General features: G+C 35.2%; 1 protein-coding gene across 1 annotated transcript in view; it reads right to left on the reverse strand.

The window, feature by feature from the left end:
* Window positions 1-262: 262 nt before the first annotated feature.
* Window positions 263-17,481, reverse strand: part of LOC129945544 (uncharacterized) — a 492,154-nt gene continuing 474,935 nt past the window's right edge. The window contains exon 10 of the mRNA XM_056055356.1: window positions 263-1,315. Coding sequence (XP_055911331.1) covers window positions 999-1,315 — 317 coding nt within the window. The 3' untranslated portion in view covers window positions 263-998. The remainder of the gene's footprint in view (window positions 1,316-17,481) is intronic.

A 17,481-nucleotide genomic window follows, 5' to 3' on the forward strand; every position in this document is an offset into this window, starting at 1 on the left:
ACAAAAATGCATTTTTTTTAATTTAATGAGTTTTTAGATAACTTGGCTCAGAATTTTAAATAGCTTATCGCTTGTCATTTTCATTTGTCATTTTGTTAGAGATATTCACATTGATTACATGTATGTATTGTGAATGTAATGTAAAATGATTATAGAATCCGATTTGCAAACTGCGTAAGGAGTCATATGTCAATTTTGACAAATCTATTACAATAAAAATGTCAAAAACTCACCCGAAACCATTCGCAACTCACACGTCGGATTCTTTAATGCGGTATGTTTAAGTAAAAAAAATTAAATCGGAATCGGATTTAGAATCACCATTGTAATGCCGAAAATCTCGGACTATAAGTGGTTGACAGCATTATAGCGTAACCCATTTGTAAAGGTTTAGGGAGAAAGGAGTTTATTTTTGGTCTAGGTTCTGATGGGATCGGGTTTGCGATAACAACATGGAATGGATGTACATAATAATATAGGAACCCTACAGATAAAACTGGTATACTGTGTATATTGTTTTTGGAATTTCAATGAAAATTTACACTCTAAATCTTACTATCTAAACTTACTTTCGTAGTCACTTTTGTTTTTTAGTTTTTATTGGATAAATTAAATAATATAGTTAGTGATTAATTTAGTTTGTTTTTGTTTTCTTATGACTTAATCGATCAGGTGTAACGTTTAAGATAAATTTATAACTAGACGTATTTTATTTACAAGAGTGTTGGTATAAACCGTAGAATTTGGTATTTTGTTAAATTTTGTATCTTAAGATTTGGATCTTAAAAGCAATAAGTTCGTTCTGATGTACTACTGGCTGTGGAACTCGTATTGCTATGCTGTTTGTTGTCCTGATTCGCTTTGGTATCTTTTGATTTTGCTGCATCTATCAAAACAATTGCATTGGAATTTGGCTTATATTGTAGAAGGGGAGGAGGACTGCTGCTGCTGCCGCTTGTTGGTGGTAGACAACTTGCATTGTCATCCTTTTGATTTTGTCATCCATAATAAAACTGTGAGTTGACAGGAACACCGGTCGATAAAGTTCTTGGTGCGGTGCCATCGTAGGGAAAGCTTGTGCAGTGCTGCTGCTGCTGCTGTTGTTGTTGTTGTTGTAGTTGCTGTTGCTGTTGCGGCCGGTGAGCCGATGCTGAAATTGGTGGTGACATAGCCACCATAGTTGTTTTGGGTGGTGTTGCCACCGTTGCCGGTCGGTGCAGTGTTCCATCATGATCCATTATATATCCGGGTGCCCGGAAAGTGGGTGCGGTAGTGTATTGTGCTAGCGATGAAATAGGAATGATGACAGTGGTGCCTGGAATATAAACAAAAGAATATGCAAGGTGAAATCGTATTTTAAGTGTAGAACAAAAGATTCATAGGTATTCAGAGAAGCAAGTATAAAAAAAAACTCATAAAATCTCCTTTTAAGAGTATAGTATTGTGTTGAAAATTATGGTGGTAGCGATTGTGACTTCCAGAGGACTGAATAAATATTTGGGGAAAATGTATATGCTTGTATAAGCAATATTTTGTTCAATAATTATAAATTAATTAAATTTAATTAACTTGAAATAGAGTGAAAAGTTTAAGGTTTAAACTTTAAAGGATGATAAATAAGGAACTGTTCATAAGGTCTTTAAAGTCAAGATACTCATATGACATATACATCATACAAGAACTGAAAAAAATAAGTAGTGACGCAACTTATAAAAAATGATACTACTTTTTGATTGATATAGCAGGTTTTTTTTAGACGTGTGGTTTTTAATCTGGTAAGACTTATTTCGGAACCTATTTCTTTCGACAGCTGTCACTTGGTTTATGCTTGTGTGTGAATGAATGAATTTTTTTTTATTTCATTATTCTTATCCTACAAACTTTGTGGTTAAATAATAGAATAACCAATTCAAAAATATAAAAAGAATAACTAGTGACATTTGTATTTTATTGTATTTTAAAATAAAATAATGTTAATGTCGCATCATTGAAAATAACCTTCAAAATGTGGGGTGTACACCAATATATTACCAATTTAAAATACAAACTTAAATGAAAAGCAAAGTATTTTATTAATGAGCAGAAGGCTTAGAACAAAAAAACATAATTAAGTGATATACAGCAGCAAAGTTTTGATTTCATGGTGATTGAAATCTAGAAGCCAACTTTTATTCTGTTTAGGAAAATAGTTAGAAATCTAATAAACCGAAAGTTCATAGGTTAGGTTAGGTAAGGTTAGGTTATAGTGGCTGTCCAAGATGGAAACGGACACACTTAGGCCAGTTTAATGGCCCATTGTGATACCACGTGAATCTTGAGGCTTCCTCTTAAGCTCAATGGAACCAGCTAGAGTCCGTTACGAAACGTGAGAGGCTGATTATACTGATATGATTCAGATCGTTAAGATCGTTAAAGAAGAATTCTCCTAGGTAATTCTTGCGTTTTCGAGGTAGAGTAGGGCATGTGCAGAGAAGATGAAGAACCGTTTCTTCCTCTTCCTCGTCCATACAGCTTCTGCAAAAGTGATTTGAGAATACGCCTAGTCTCGTTGCGTGCTTTCCTATTAGATAGTGTCCGGTTATGACACCTATTATCGAGCTTATATGCGATCTGCTTAGAGAGAGCAAGCACCTTGAACGTTTTATATCCAGTGTTGGCCAGATGTTTTTTGTGGCTTGACACGTGGAGATGTTGTTCCACCTGGTGCCTGTCCTCCTCGCAGCGTCTTGCATTAGCAACAGTTTACAAGTAGCGATTGGTATGCCAGTACTTGCCAAACGTGGTAGGATGGGTTGTACTGTACCGTTCCTGGCGAGTTCATCTGCTTACAGTTTTTTTTTTTTTTTTTTTTTTATAATAAACACACACTCAAGGGGATATTACTACCCTTATTATGCAGATGAACAGTGTGAGCACTAGGAAAAGGAGATGTCGGTGCACATTGGTTTTGAATTGCTGAATATTGCAATGACTAGGAAAGACAGAGTGTGGTAAGGCATTCCACATTCGCGTAGTACGGCTAAAGAACGAATCTCTGTATTTGACAGTACGACCGAAGTTGGGCTCGAGGGTATACTGATGAACATTCCTAGAATCGCGAGTATTACGGTTGAACTGTTTAAGGGGAGGAATGCAACTGGCTATTTCACTAGAGCATAAGCCGTTAAAATAACGGTAAAAAAGGGTCAGACAAGAGACCTTACGACGATGTTCAAGCGAAGTAAATGAACTTATGATGATATTATCACCTATCAATTTAAATGCTCTACGTTCAATACTATCCAAGAGGCTTAAGTAAGTTGCAAGAGCACCAGCCCAGAGATGGGAGTTATACTCAAGCTTTGGACGTATGTAAGTCTTGTAGATAACAGCCAGATCAGAAGGAGTGAAATATTTCTTGCATCGCCTAAGAAAACCCAAACACCTTGCGGCATTTTTGGCGTATGTGATCATTCCATAAGAGGTGGTTGGTGACACACATACCGAGAATATCGAGGTGTTCAGTCTCATTGATGCAAGTGCCATCCATAGATAATGGCAATGGGGGTTTATCTCGCTTTAACGATACAAGAGAGCATTGCGTTTTCGAAGCATTAAATTCCACGCGGTTTTTTAATCCCCATTGAACAATGCTGTTTAGATCGGAATTTAATGAGCTTATCATATTTTGTCGTTGCAGTTCCACATCCGAATAAGAGGGATGTGAGTCTGAAAACGAATATGAAAAGCTAAGAGTACTATCGTCAGCGAAACAATGTATTGGATTAGATGTTGCAGACAGAAGATCATTAATAAAAATGAGAAAGAATGTTGGAGATAAAACAGAGCCCTGGGGCACACCAGCATTTATTTTATGGTTTTCAGACTTGAATCCATCCAATACAACTTGTATTGAACGATCCGAAAGGTAGTTACTAATCCAATGAAGCAGGGATAGTTACCTGGAATGTCTCTATGGGCCGGCACCCAGCAAAGGTGAATATTAAAATGTTGCGCCATCTCCATTCGAGATGATCGACAGTTATGGACTGTTATAGAGTTTGTAGAGACAGAGTCCAAAGATTTGATAGCGACCTGGCTGTCAGAGAAAATACGGATATCAGATGTTGATATCACGTTTTCTTGAGCCAAGACAAGACTTCCTTAATCGCCAAAAGTTCCGCCTGGAACACGCTAAAATGATTGGGAAGGTGGAATGAGAGACTTAATTTCAGTCGTTCAGAGTACACACCACCACCACCCTCTCCTTTGGTTTTTGAGCCATCTGTATAAAAGTGGATTGACTCATCCTCCAAGAATGTCCTATCCTCCCAAAAAGATCTGGTAGGTATAGAAATCTGGAAGTATCTGTCGAATTGTAGTTGGGGGATGGTGTAGTCTGTGTGCTTTGGAATTGATTCTAAGTACCTTAGAATTACGGAGTGTTTTTAGTAGTCCACTGCGACGAAGCATTGAGGCGAATAGCAGAGCTTGCAGCTATTTGTTTACTAAATATGTCAAGAGGTGTAAGGTAGAGCAAGGTGTCCAGTGCTGCAGACGGGGTCGTGCGAAGTGATCCGCTTATACATAGGCAAGCTGAACGTTGGACTTTATTTAACTTATCCCTGTTTATACCTTTCTCTAAAGCAGTCCACCATACTGCCACACCGTACGTTAAAATCGGTCTGATTACCGATGTGTATAGCCAATGCGTTATTCTGGGCTGTAAGCCCCATAATAGCTTTTTTGCAAGAAAAGAGAGCTACAGTAGCTTTTTTGACTCTTTCCTGTACGTTGCGTTTCCAATTTAGTTTTTTTGTCTAAGACAAGACAAAGGTATTTAGCCTCGTCTGAGAATTTTAATTGGATTCCTTTAATATAGGGAGAGTTGACAAATGGAATTTTGTATCTCCTCGAAAATAAGAACAGATCGGTTTTGTATGGGGTAACACCCAGTCCACACCGATCAGCCCAAAGTATTAGTCTGTCTAAGGCATTTTGTAAGAGTTCTTTTAGGATATTAAGATGCTTTCCTTAAACTGCTATAGCAACGTTGTTCACATAGGCTATCACTCTTAAACCCTTCACATCCAGACTAGTTAGAATTTCATTCACCACTAGGTTCCAGAGGAGAGGGGATAGAACACCACCTTGCGGTGTCCCTCTACTAACGAATCGTCTGCATGAAGAGTTGTCAAGTTTTGAGTTAATTATTCTGCTAGTAAGCATTAAATGAATTAACTCCCGAAGCGAACACTCTATATTTAGAGATGCTAGTGCAGATGTGATTGCAGATGTGTCCACGTTGTTAAAGGCACCTTCGATGTCAAGGAAAGCGACCAAAGTGAACTCTTTATGATGGAGGGAATATTCGATGGTGCGTACTAAAGTGTGTAACGCTGTTTCCACCGATTTACCTTTACAGTAGGCGTGTTAAGACGAAGACAGAAGTCTTGTATCGATACGTGCCCTAAGTTCATAGGTAGACGATTAAACAATTTAAATGATGAAAAAGTTTCTGAAATGTGTAGTTCGAAATGATGGTGCGAGAACAGAATTAACCGAATTGCTACGCAAAAACCTACTGTCAGAAATTGGACTCTGCATATAACCACCTCTCAAGAAAAATATTTTTAAGACTTTGAAATAATATAAGTGTTTTAGTGGCAGGATTCCCAATGTCCTAAACAGAACCATAGAATGAGCCAAACGATTTGCTCTGAGTATTTTTTTTATGGCGCACTTTTGTAAAATAAGGATTGGTTGGAAAATTGCAATCTTGATTGAAATATTCCACAATAAACCATTCTAAGTGTTTTACTGTCACAGAAATTTCTGAGTCGAAAAAAACTACGAATACAACAACGTAAATATTTTTTTAGATTTGAAACATGTTCGAGCCATATCATATTATTATCAATTACCAAGTATTTAAACTCTCATAATATTTCAATTTTAAAGCATTTATTGTCACAAGTTGCATGTTCATTGAACATTTTATCAAGTGTATCAGAATTACATAAATAACTCAACAAGTTTTGCCTGATACATTGTTGGCATGAAAATAAATTTCGCCACCAGAGCTTTCCGGACTACTATGGCTGAAGAACATTAGTTTTGTTTTTCTGCTCACAAATAATTTTTGTTCAGAAAACCAAATTCGAAGAAGATGAACATCGCGATTGATTTCAGCGCTAAGGTTTAAAGCATTATCTGAACGGTAAGCAATCCCAAGATCATCAGCAAAGGCTTCAACCTTACCTTTAGACAGTTGATTAAAAAGAGAGTTAATGTAAATTGGGAACAATATAGGCCCTAGGACTCCACCTTGGGGCACACCTTGTTTTTTATAATCTTTGAGTTATTAAGTATATCTCTGACTTCAACTTTTTGATTTCTATCCTTTAGGTAAGACTTAAACCAATCATAAATAAACCCCGAAAACCTACGCAATATAATTTATCTAATAGGACACTATGGTTTACCATGTCAAACGCCTTGGTTATGTCCACAAAGAGGCCAGCACAGAGTTTTTTGTCATCCAACGCCTTATATATGAAAGAACAGAATTCCAAAAGGGCATCTTCAGTAGAAAGCATCTCTCTAAACCCAAACTGAGCTGGACTTAAAAACTTTATTTTGTTAGGTAGCTTATTACACTACACTTAATTGCTTTTTCAAAAATTTTAGAAATTGCAGACAGTAGCGAAATAGGTTTATAATTATTCTTGTCAGATTTACTACCCTTTTTGAAAAGAGGTATTACGTAAGCACAATTTAATTTGTCTGTCAGGATCACCGAGACCTCCGTGTACTTTGGAGTAATAGTATCTTTCTCTAGCCAACCTTATATCTTTATTAACTTTTTTACTTAATATTTTGAAACGTCTATTAAGTTGATGATTAAGTGGATGTTAACTACGTTTTTTTCCTAATTGATTTTTTAATGTAATTTTCTTTAGTAAATTGCGATCAATCCATGGCTTGAGCCTTACTTCAGACTTTGTCAGTACAAAATTATGGCTAAACTTTGGTATGTGCCAATGAACTCGCTAAAAATGGAACCGTCATACCGATTTCACCTAAAAGGGAGAAGATAGGTATAGCGACAGCTACATGTAAACTTATGCTAAAAGAAACAGCTTTTGCGAAAGCAAATTCTAGGTGGCACAACTTACCAACATGCGCAGCCACAAAACTCATATGGCCTTCACTGGACCTAAAGCGCTCTAAAGACTTGTTATCTCAAACCAGACTTCATATTAGCTCCCTAATAGGTGTCCTTACGGGACACTGTCTTATAGGCAGACACGCAATACGACTTGGTGTAGCCTCAAATGACTTCTGTAGGAGCTGTATGAACGAAGAAGAAGAGGAAACAATCTCTCATCTCCTCTGCACTTGCCCTGCTCTTTCACTCAGACGCAAACTTCATCTGGGGGACTACTCTTTTGATAATCCCACTGAACTAGCTAAAAAGGATATCAAATATCTTCTTCGCTTTATAAAAAGCTCAGAATGGTTCGACTAGTAAGAAGTAATTCTCTAGATTAATGTGGTATCTCAATGGGCCTTTCTCTTAGCCTAAGTTTGTGGATTTTAATCCAAAGCCACGTTAACCTAACCTAACCTAACCTAGAATTTTTTGTAAAACTACCAAGAATAGATAAACACCTGAAAAACGTTGGAAAATTTATTACCAAAATAATGGTTTTTTTTTGGGCTACATGCTACACAGCCAAAGAAACAATAAATTTATTGGCTTGTGCATGTCCGGCGTGGCATCCAAGATGACTGTTATTTGATGGGTTTGTCTACGTTGATAAGCCCGAAATCATTGAGGCGAATATTCGGTGAAATATTACTGATGTATGGGCCTACATCGCTAATTGCTGCAAAAATTTGTTGAAATTTATTTGAGCCAATCGCGTCATAATATAAACCTTGTAATAAAGTTAAGTTCTTTTAAATAAATAATATGCGTTTTGTTAAATTGATAAATCGTTTCTAAATAATTTTCCACCACTGTATAGGTATGGTCAGATCGGCTAAAGTAATAGGCGACAGTCACTAATTTGGCGTTTGCCAGCTCAGAGCAGATCACTGAACAAAGCAGAGTCTGAGTACTTCGAGTACGCTCTAAACAGAGTTCGATCCAGCTCTCTGATTAATTTATTAAGCACACGAAATTAAGTGTCAATAGTTTACGAAACAAACATGAAGTCAGCGTTTTACTCCATTAGTTCGGGTAATTAATTCACAGCTCATAGAGCGTGCTCAGAGTAAGCTCTGATTAAAAAAGTAAGCACAAGTCGAGTGCTTTGATATGTCTGAGCTTAAAAAGAAACAAATGTCTTTTTTTGACAGCTCAGTTTTTTGCTCTGGGATCAAATAGAAAAAGCACCTATTTCAATAAATTATTATGAATTGCTTCGCAAATAAAAAACTAAAAAGGAAGTGAGTTCCTTAACGAAAATTCTGTAAGTAAACTAAGGCTGCACATTTGATTTGAAACAGCTAAACGGTCGAAGCTATAGTTGCTGAATGCGGAATAGGAGCAGCATTCAAAGGATTTGGTTCCAGTATTATAGGTGTTTACAAAAATAGTGTATTATAAATCATTTTTATTTTCTACAATTCTAGAAAACAGTGGTCGGCCATAATATGATAGCGTTGAAAAAACTGCAACTGGAAGGGGACTGCATGCTGCAGCGGAGAGTTGTCAAAAAGCTTCGTACATCCTATTTTTGGGAACGTTCCCACAATGAAACATGCAGCTTTTTGACATTTCACTCGTTTTCATTCGCTTGGGCGAAACAAGTTCTACAAAACTTCATGTTCACTAACCACTGGAATATATTTTTTTATTTGTATCCATTATTATACGAAATTATAATAAACACTTAAAAGCACTGATGGATAGAGACATTTTGAAATGTCAAACCTATGCAGGAACGACTGCAGTTGTGTTGCGTTGCTGACATTTCGGTTTGCCTACCAGCTGTTGAAGACTAAATTTGAGAAAGTGTGTGTTAAATGATGCAAAAACTAAACACATTCTCGCATCTTCTTTCCTAGCCAACATAATCTTAACGTGCCTGAACTGCAATTTTAGTCTTTTAAGTGGTCGCAAAAGCCATTTTAGTTTAATAATTTCATCATTTTAGTAAATTTAAAACAATTTTGAATATTACAAAATTTGTAGTATATGAACATTTTTAAAAAGGATTTCCGTAACCTGTAAGAGGACAATAGTTTCCAAAATAAGGGGTTCACAAAGAGACGAATACATAATCACATGAATGAGTTCTTAAATTTTGGTGTTTCTTTGGTATTTTTCTAAAAAGAGTGCATTTTTTTTTTAATTCACATGCACTCAAGGGGTTATTAGTACACTTTATATGTTTATTTTTAAACACAATGCGAGCGTTAGGAAAATAGGGAAGATTTAAATGGAGATACCGGTGCACATTTGTCCCAAAGTTCTGAACATCAAAATGGGAGGGAAAAACAGTGTTGGCCAAAGCATTTCTCGATGTGCGATTTAAGAAAGAATCTCTATACTTGACAGTACGCCCGAAATTGAGCTCAAGGATAAACTAATGAGAATTCCTGGAAGTGCGAGTATTACGGCTGAATCGTTTAAGGGTTGGAATACAACTGCCTAGTTTGACAGAGCATTATTCGTAAAAATATCGATAAAACAACGAAAGGCATAAAACATTGCGGCGGTGTTCTAGAGATGTAAATGTTTCGATTATAGTTCTATCGCCTATCATTTTTAAAGCCCTTTTTTGTATTCTATCCAACAAATCATCGAAGAAATCCTAAGCACCTGGCAGCATTTTTGGCGATATCGAATATGTGATCATTCCATAAGAGGTGATCCGTTATACACATACCGAGTACTGATAGTTGATTGGTTTCCTGGATGCAAGTGCCACCCATAGATAGTGGCAGCGGGGGTGGCGTAACAGTCCGTTTGAGAACTAGGGCCTAGTGACTGACAACTCTCAACCATTCCTGTGTCCGAGTACTGTTGTCTGGGATGGACAGGACCTACAGTTTTAAGCCGAATCCGAACGCCAAATTTGAGAAAACACTTTTCATGACAAGAATTACTCTTGGAGAATTTGTAAATTCCTCGCAAGAGGCAGTACCCGTGAATAAAAATTTAGATGACATAGGCAGGGATCGAACCCAAGACCTCTCGCATGACAGTCCTTCGCACTAACCATCATGCTACGGGTACTACAAGAGATAATTTATGAATAAAAGGAAGAGAGTCGGAGACAAAACGGATCCCTGGTGTACATCAGCATTTATTTTATGAATTTCAGACTTGAAACCATCTCATACAAGTGTTATTAAACGGTTAGAAAGGTGATTTCTAATCCAACGAAGAAGAGTTTCATCAACACCAAAAGCACGCATTTTCGATAAGAAGGCTTGGGGCGAAACTCTATCAAATGCTTTTTGAATATCAAGTGCAATGATCTTACTTTCTCCAAAACGATGTAAGGATTTGTTGCACTGTTTGATGAGATGAACTATGAGATCATCAGTGGACGTATTGCTACGAAAGCCATTAAGTCATAAAAAGAAGCTTCCGTTCTTCAAGATATTTCTTAGGCTGAAAATGAATCAGCGTTTACATGACCTTGGAAAGAACGACAGATGGAAAAGCTTACGCAGTGGTTTTGCCAGCGTTGAAGAACACCTCTTCAGAACAATAGGGGCAATACTATACGTGCCAGCGGATATGTGTATGTCAAGGTCTTTCAGTAATCTTGCAACTGCACGAGTGCGAAAGAAGATTCGTCCCATAGAATCATTTACGCTCTCAAGAACAGGAGGACTCATGACACTTTCCGGTAGCGTCGAATTAACAGCAAAATGTGCTGCAAGCATATTAGCTTTATCAATCTACCTTACATAGGGAGTGTCATTGTGGACGAGCGTTGGAACCGAGGATGACGTGGTGTTTCGTACGTTTTTTACAAATGACCAGAGATTTTTACTAACTTTGGGACATTGTTTGCCTTAATTTATGATCATGCAAAATTTGGTTCGTCGCATATGACCTTTACAGGTCATTTTAGCTTGTTTGAACTTATTCCGGTCCTCATTCGGGTTGGCTTTATAACAACGGAAACTTACATCTCTGAAACTAATAACCTCTTTACAACTCGGATCAAACCGAGAGTTCTCTTTGGGTTTGATATATTTCACCCTATTCGGGATAAAATTTCTCATTCCACAAAGAATTAAATTTGTTACCACATCTTGGTTACATAAAGAATTACATTTAAAAGAACGTTATGTTTCACAGTAAATCAATCAAGACTTTTAAGGGTAGTTTTTGCTTATTATAGGTTTTCAAGGATTGAATTTATTTAAAATATAAAAATTATGGAATAATAACTATAAGTTAACGTGGATAAATTATTAAATATATATTAATATATAAATAAATATATATTATAAATTATAATTATAGGTAAATTCTGAAATGTAAGAACAAAAGTCATTTTGTTGTCAAAATTACAAAAATAACAATCTACGAATCATTTCTATATTGGAAATTCAATATTTTTGGTTATTACCTACATGGATTTAGGAAGTTCCAAAATATTTGCAATTTTGAACAATTATTCAACTTTTTTTTAATAAAGTTTTAATTTTAAGTGGGGCTTAAGCTGAAATAAAATATTTTACTAAAAAAAATTATTATTTGAAAGTTGAAAGTAGGAATGTAAGAATAATAACGAACGAAATTGTGCTTTAATTTAAGTTTTAAAGGGTATATTTTAGGAGTAATTAATTTTGTAAATTGAAGCTAATTGAAATAAAAATTGAAGGAAAGTGACTAGTTCGTTGATTGTGGTCTATGAATTTTCTTGTCTTTATCTTTTTTTTATTAATATTTGCCAAGATAATTTTTTAGGAATAAAAAAAAATTAAAAGCATACATTTTTGTAGCGTTAGTGCGTGAACAATCATGAAATCATGGGTTACCAGAACTAGACACCTAAGTGACCTCATAGTGTTTACCTTAAAAACTGATTGGATTAGGAAAAATTACACAGCTTTCTATGAAAACAACGCGACACAAAATACAGCGCTTTACCTATAATAATAATGTCGTTCTTACGCTTTTTTTTCTCGAGTTAGAAATTAAGGTTAACGAATCAGATTAAATATAAACTCACAAAACTTTTAGAAAACAGTAAAAGGCATAAGCTCTCACTTGAAAAGAAAGAAATTCTAAACAACAGACTACTTATCATACTCTACGAACATACCTTCGAGATACAAACATATTCGAGACTCGAGCAAACATCAAATTCTACTTCTATTTTTATTGGAAGTGAAGAATATAAATCTTCTACAAACTGCTTCACGATATTTTCTGTTTTTGTCGGTAATGGAATATCTTTATGAAATAATGAATCCTCAGAGCGTTGGGTTGGGACATCCATAATACTGCAGCATTGCCCTTACGATTTTTGTATACTAATTCTTGTTTTGAATATTTAACAGAGCAATTTTAATAAAAAAATTAAATTTAATTTTATTTCGTTTTGAAATTCTTCCTAAAACAAAAGTTCAAACGTCGTATTTTCATCTAATGAAAGTTTAAAAACTTTTGTTTCAAGGAATTTTAAAATAAGTCAATTACTGCTGTTTATTAGTTATGATATTGTGAGTATCATTCTAAGAAATTTTAATATACTTCACAAAAATGTAATGTAATAAATTCTTATGTTAATTAATCCTGAAATCTCAATTCCTGTAAATGACATATCATTACAAATATACTATAGCATTGTTATAAAACAGTTTTTTTTTGTTCAAAACAAGGTTTAAAAATGAACATCACTCATATCAAGCTCATCACTGAAGGTTGAATTACTGCAATGTGAAGTCCTTAAATTAAACAAAAAAAATAAGAAAACAAAGGTACCTCACCTAAGTCAATAAGCTTGTGTTTGTCAGAAAGATGAAGAGAGTAGCTAAAAATCGAAATCTACTATACTCAGCTTAAAGTCATTCTCATTAGTATTCAGAACGAAAGTTCTAAAATTTCTCTCTACTACAAAATTCCTTCATACACACGCTGTCAAGTCCATATATTCATATTAATGTCCAAAACATACCCCATCAAAATTCTTCCTTGTTTTGTTATTAAACTATACATATTTGTGTTTCTTTTTGTTTTAGTAATTTAAATATGACAAAGTTTATCATTATATCCGACATTGGTTTCTGTCCATAGCATTAGTCACGTTGCTTGAATCCTTATGGTTGCTGGGCAGGGTATATAGCGGTTAGAAACGCTATACCGAACATGGACTTCTCCTTTAAATCGAATTCTTTCATACAAGCATACGTATTTTTGAACTAACATATGAACGTTCCGAGTCCATTCTCATCATCTCATCATGGAGGTTAAAAAATCAAAAAGAACGAAAAAAAAAAACAAAAACTAAAACTTGAAAATACAAGGAGAAACCCTTAAGTCAATCTAAGCTATACTGGAACAATGAAAGCTTGAGAAGTGTTCTTAGGTTTTTTTGGGTGGTCGCTGATGGCATAACCAATACCTGAAACAAGAATTTTGTGTTGAGAATGTTAACACAAATCATATGCATTTTTGGTTAGATGTTTCTCATGGTTACCACAATGTTTATTTTTTAAGTACAAACAAAGTTAAGGTGTAATATGACTTTTAAAAATGGTATAGTATAGAAGAGCACCGATCTTTTCTAACGTGATCGCCATTGCAACTTGATTAAATTTGTTCAATCATTTCTTTTAGATATGTTAAGCGTAGCTTGCCCTGTAAAAAACTCAATTCAACTGAATTCAGGCCAAAAGAATTTGGTAATTATTCGGAAAGAAATATTGAAAGATAATTACTATAGTTTAAAATCCACTCCAAATTGTGACATTAGCTGTGTTTTGTTGGGATCCAACACACTCAGAAATTGCCAAAAAACGATCCACAGTATTTCAGTTTTTATTTTTAAAAGTTGATACAAATGAACACTTGTCAGAATAATTTATTATAAAACTCAAATTTCAAATTTAGAGAATTTTACAGAAGAACTAATTTTTACTTTATAAAATGGACAATCTAAGGAATAATTTACACTTAATTTGTTTCCATATTTTCCACTTTGAAGCTGAAATAAGGAAAGGGGTTCGTTCGTAGATAATGGGCTAACTACATTTTTGTAGATCTTTGAGTGCAAGAGATGGCAATACGTTTGTTGACACTAAAGCAGTTAAGAAAACAAATGTATTCGTCGCGAAAAAAATTACAGTTAATACGAACTGTCAAAATTTATTCGCGTTCCACATTATCCACACTCGCAACGAATAAAATGATCCCGCTTACTTAACCTAAAAAATCATTCAATAACTTTTTTTTAAACATATATAGCGTCGACCGCATTTTCTCAAAAATTTGTTTCTAAAACGAAACACAATAACGATAACACAAAAAAAAAACAATTGTCAAAGTCAAACTTCATTCGCGACGAATTTAAAACTCTCATGTGAAAGAAATGTCAAAATCAACGAATATTCGTTTATTCGTTGGTCGTGCTCATGTGAATAGTGCTTAAAGCTTCTTGCACATGAGCTACGAACTGCGAACTATGGATGTTCACATATTTTAACTTTTCTTTTACATGAGCTTTATTTCTATTCGCTGACAGCAGCGAATTGTCAATATCTAATTACCCTTTTCCCTATATTTTCCTCAGCTATGGTCTTTCACACAAATCAAAACAAGAGTGGTGTAATTGGGGGTTAAGTTGCGGGGGAACAATTTATTCGTTGCAGTGTGGATGGTATGTGGAACGCGAAAAGAGTTTCACAGTTCGTAGCAATCAAGCTGCAATTCGTTGCTACCAAATTATTTTTACAAAAATGTCTTGTTTTAGAGAACAAAATGCAAAATTTAGTATCGTAACATTAGTGTCAATTGGTTTCTTTTAATTTTAATGTGTTTTTGTTTGGAATTGACTTTTTGAAATTTGTAAAATTATTTTAATCTCTTGTGAGCAATCTCTTCTGCTTCGTTAAGTGTGGGACAGCATTTGGGTAACAGTTGTTGACAATTGGTAGTTTCGGTCAATGTTGGGAACATAATCCTTTTTTGTTTTAAAAAAGCACTCCTGTTTTTTGGGCTTGTTTTGATGTTTTTGGATTAATATTGTTCCAAATTTGACAGTTTAGTTTTTGACGTTAATATTCATCTAAAAATGGACTTCATCGCTGAAAATGATCTTTGATACAAATTTGGATAAGTTTCCAACTTACTGAATGGGCTCATCAAACACAACCTTCGTTCAGATCCTAGATCAGTTGAGTTTTGTACTGATGGTCACCATGTAAAATTTGACAAGTTGTGGCCACGAACGTGCAGTATTTTTTGACAGCTGATGTCATTGCAGCTTTGTTTGTAATAAATCTAAATTTGATGTTACTAATCTAGACAAAATATTCTTCATATTAATTTGTAAAATTTGAATATCAATCAAATTTGAAAACAGGGCCTGAACTAGTTTATTACAACCACCCAGCGTTCCATCTGTGTAAGAGTTATTAACTCAATTCAATTCGATGAACAATTTTCTATTCCAAATGTTATACTGTCTTGTGATAACATCTCTGCTTTATTTTCGAATGTCGTAAGCTTTGTCAGTCATAAGAAAACGGAAAAAATGTAACCGAGAAAATATTATAGTATCAATAATGACATATTTTTTGTTGAGAAAGCCTTTGAGCTACCAATTTGACTATCACCTTACACAGATCAAATTGATCCCATTTATCAAGAAAACATCTTAGCCGATTTTTGGATTGTGACATTTTATTGATTATGGTTAAGATTGCTCTTACGGAAATTAAGATAACTTAATTCCCGAACTATGAAACCATCTATAATATTCATTTTCTCTATCTTAAAGATGTGAATTCTAAATTTAACAAAATCTTCTATTTTACAGACATTGAAGACAGAATTCAAATTTAGCTTACAGTAAAAAGTGACCGGTTCGATGGCTCTGCTATGTTTAAGTTTGTTTATATAAAATATATCGTAAGAAAGCGATATTCATTAAGTAAGATCTTGCTCTTCACTAATTTAGCTTGTTTTAACTGTGACATAAGTCGTGTGTAAGTGAATAAGCTGAATCGCAAAATTCAAGTCCTCAAACAACAAGAAATGATTACTGAACAAATAAGTCAGTAGTCAGCAAATTTTTTTAGTGAAGATAGAGTTTCGGATTGTTAAATATTGGGTGGTGCCAAAAGAAATAAATATAAGGGCTAAGGTTGTCGATATCTATTCTATTTAATGCTGAGTCTGCACTATTTCCAATACATGATGGTTCGCGAAAGACATTTTTCGTCTTCACGTTAATTGGCAACAAAAACTTTTGATTAGATGTGGTAAACAATTAGAGAACATTGATTGACCTTTAGTTCAGCCAACTGGTGTTCACTGTTCAATTCTAAGAACAATTCCAAGAGAATCAGCTTCGATTTGGTACATTTTCGTACTATTTCAAAAACTTGTATACATATGTTAATATTTGATTAATAAGACTCAAAATCAGAGTTTTTTAACGTATAAATTTTAAACATTTTAAATCCTTCAAAGAAAAATTCGAAAGAAAAACAAAACTTCTAAACGCATCCCTGGAAAATTGACATTTGAGGCAGCATATGATTTGTTGATACCATACGAATCTAGAGAATTACTTCTCCAACCTCTTGTTACAGGCGGTGGACCCGGATGATCTCGCATGACTTTGAGGAAATCAGCCGAGAGCCCCAGTTTCACCATCTGCCAACGGTCAGAAGTAATTGTGGCACCAATATTGCTCCTATCAATGACCGCAACTATGATCTTGTTGGATTCCTTAAGTACATCACTAAGGTTTAGTGAGAGGTGCTCTAGCAATGTTGGGAGTGCTAGTGTTCTGCACTTTGGACTTTTTAGGGACGGGAGTGGACTAGTCCAAAGACCTTTATCGCTTTGTGGAGTCGTAGCGACTAGTTTTGTCTAGGATGGATTTAGCCCATTTCTGCCTCTTGCTAAGGATGGGATTACTTCCATCACCAATGGTAAAGAAGGGGATCTTAGAATCCTCATCGCATGACGCCGTTGTTTATACGAGCTCCTAGGAGTATTCTGGAGAGGTTAAGTCTCTTTAGTAGTGGAAAGATCATTATTCACGAACTTTCCACTACCGACCTGAGGAAGCGTTTTCGCCAATGATACATCCTGTACCGCACTATAAGATGGGCAGTGACCTGGCACACGCCGACAACCCGACGTTGCCGCCGAACTGCCGCCCGGTGTAGCTGGAATACCGGTTTCACGTTTTTGCTGCTAGTTATGTTTTTGTTTTAAGTTATCCTTTTGATTCCCACGGGTAGGAGAAGTAAATAGATAAGGCTAGCTAATCCGGAGGTCGCCTG

Source organism: Eupeodes corollae, chromosome 1, assembly GCF_945859685.1.
Source record: "Eupeodes corollae chromosome 1, idEupCoro1.1, whole genome shotgun sequence".
Taxonomy (NCBI): domain Eukaryota; kingdom Metazoa; phylum Arthropoda; class Insecta; order Diptera; family Syrphidae; genus Eupeodes; species Eupeodes corollae.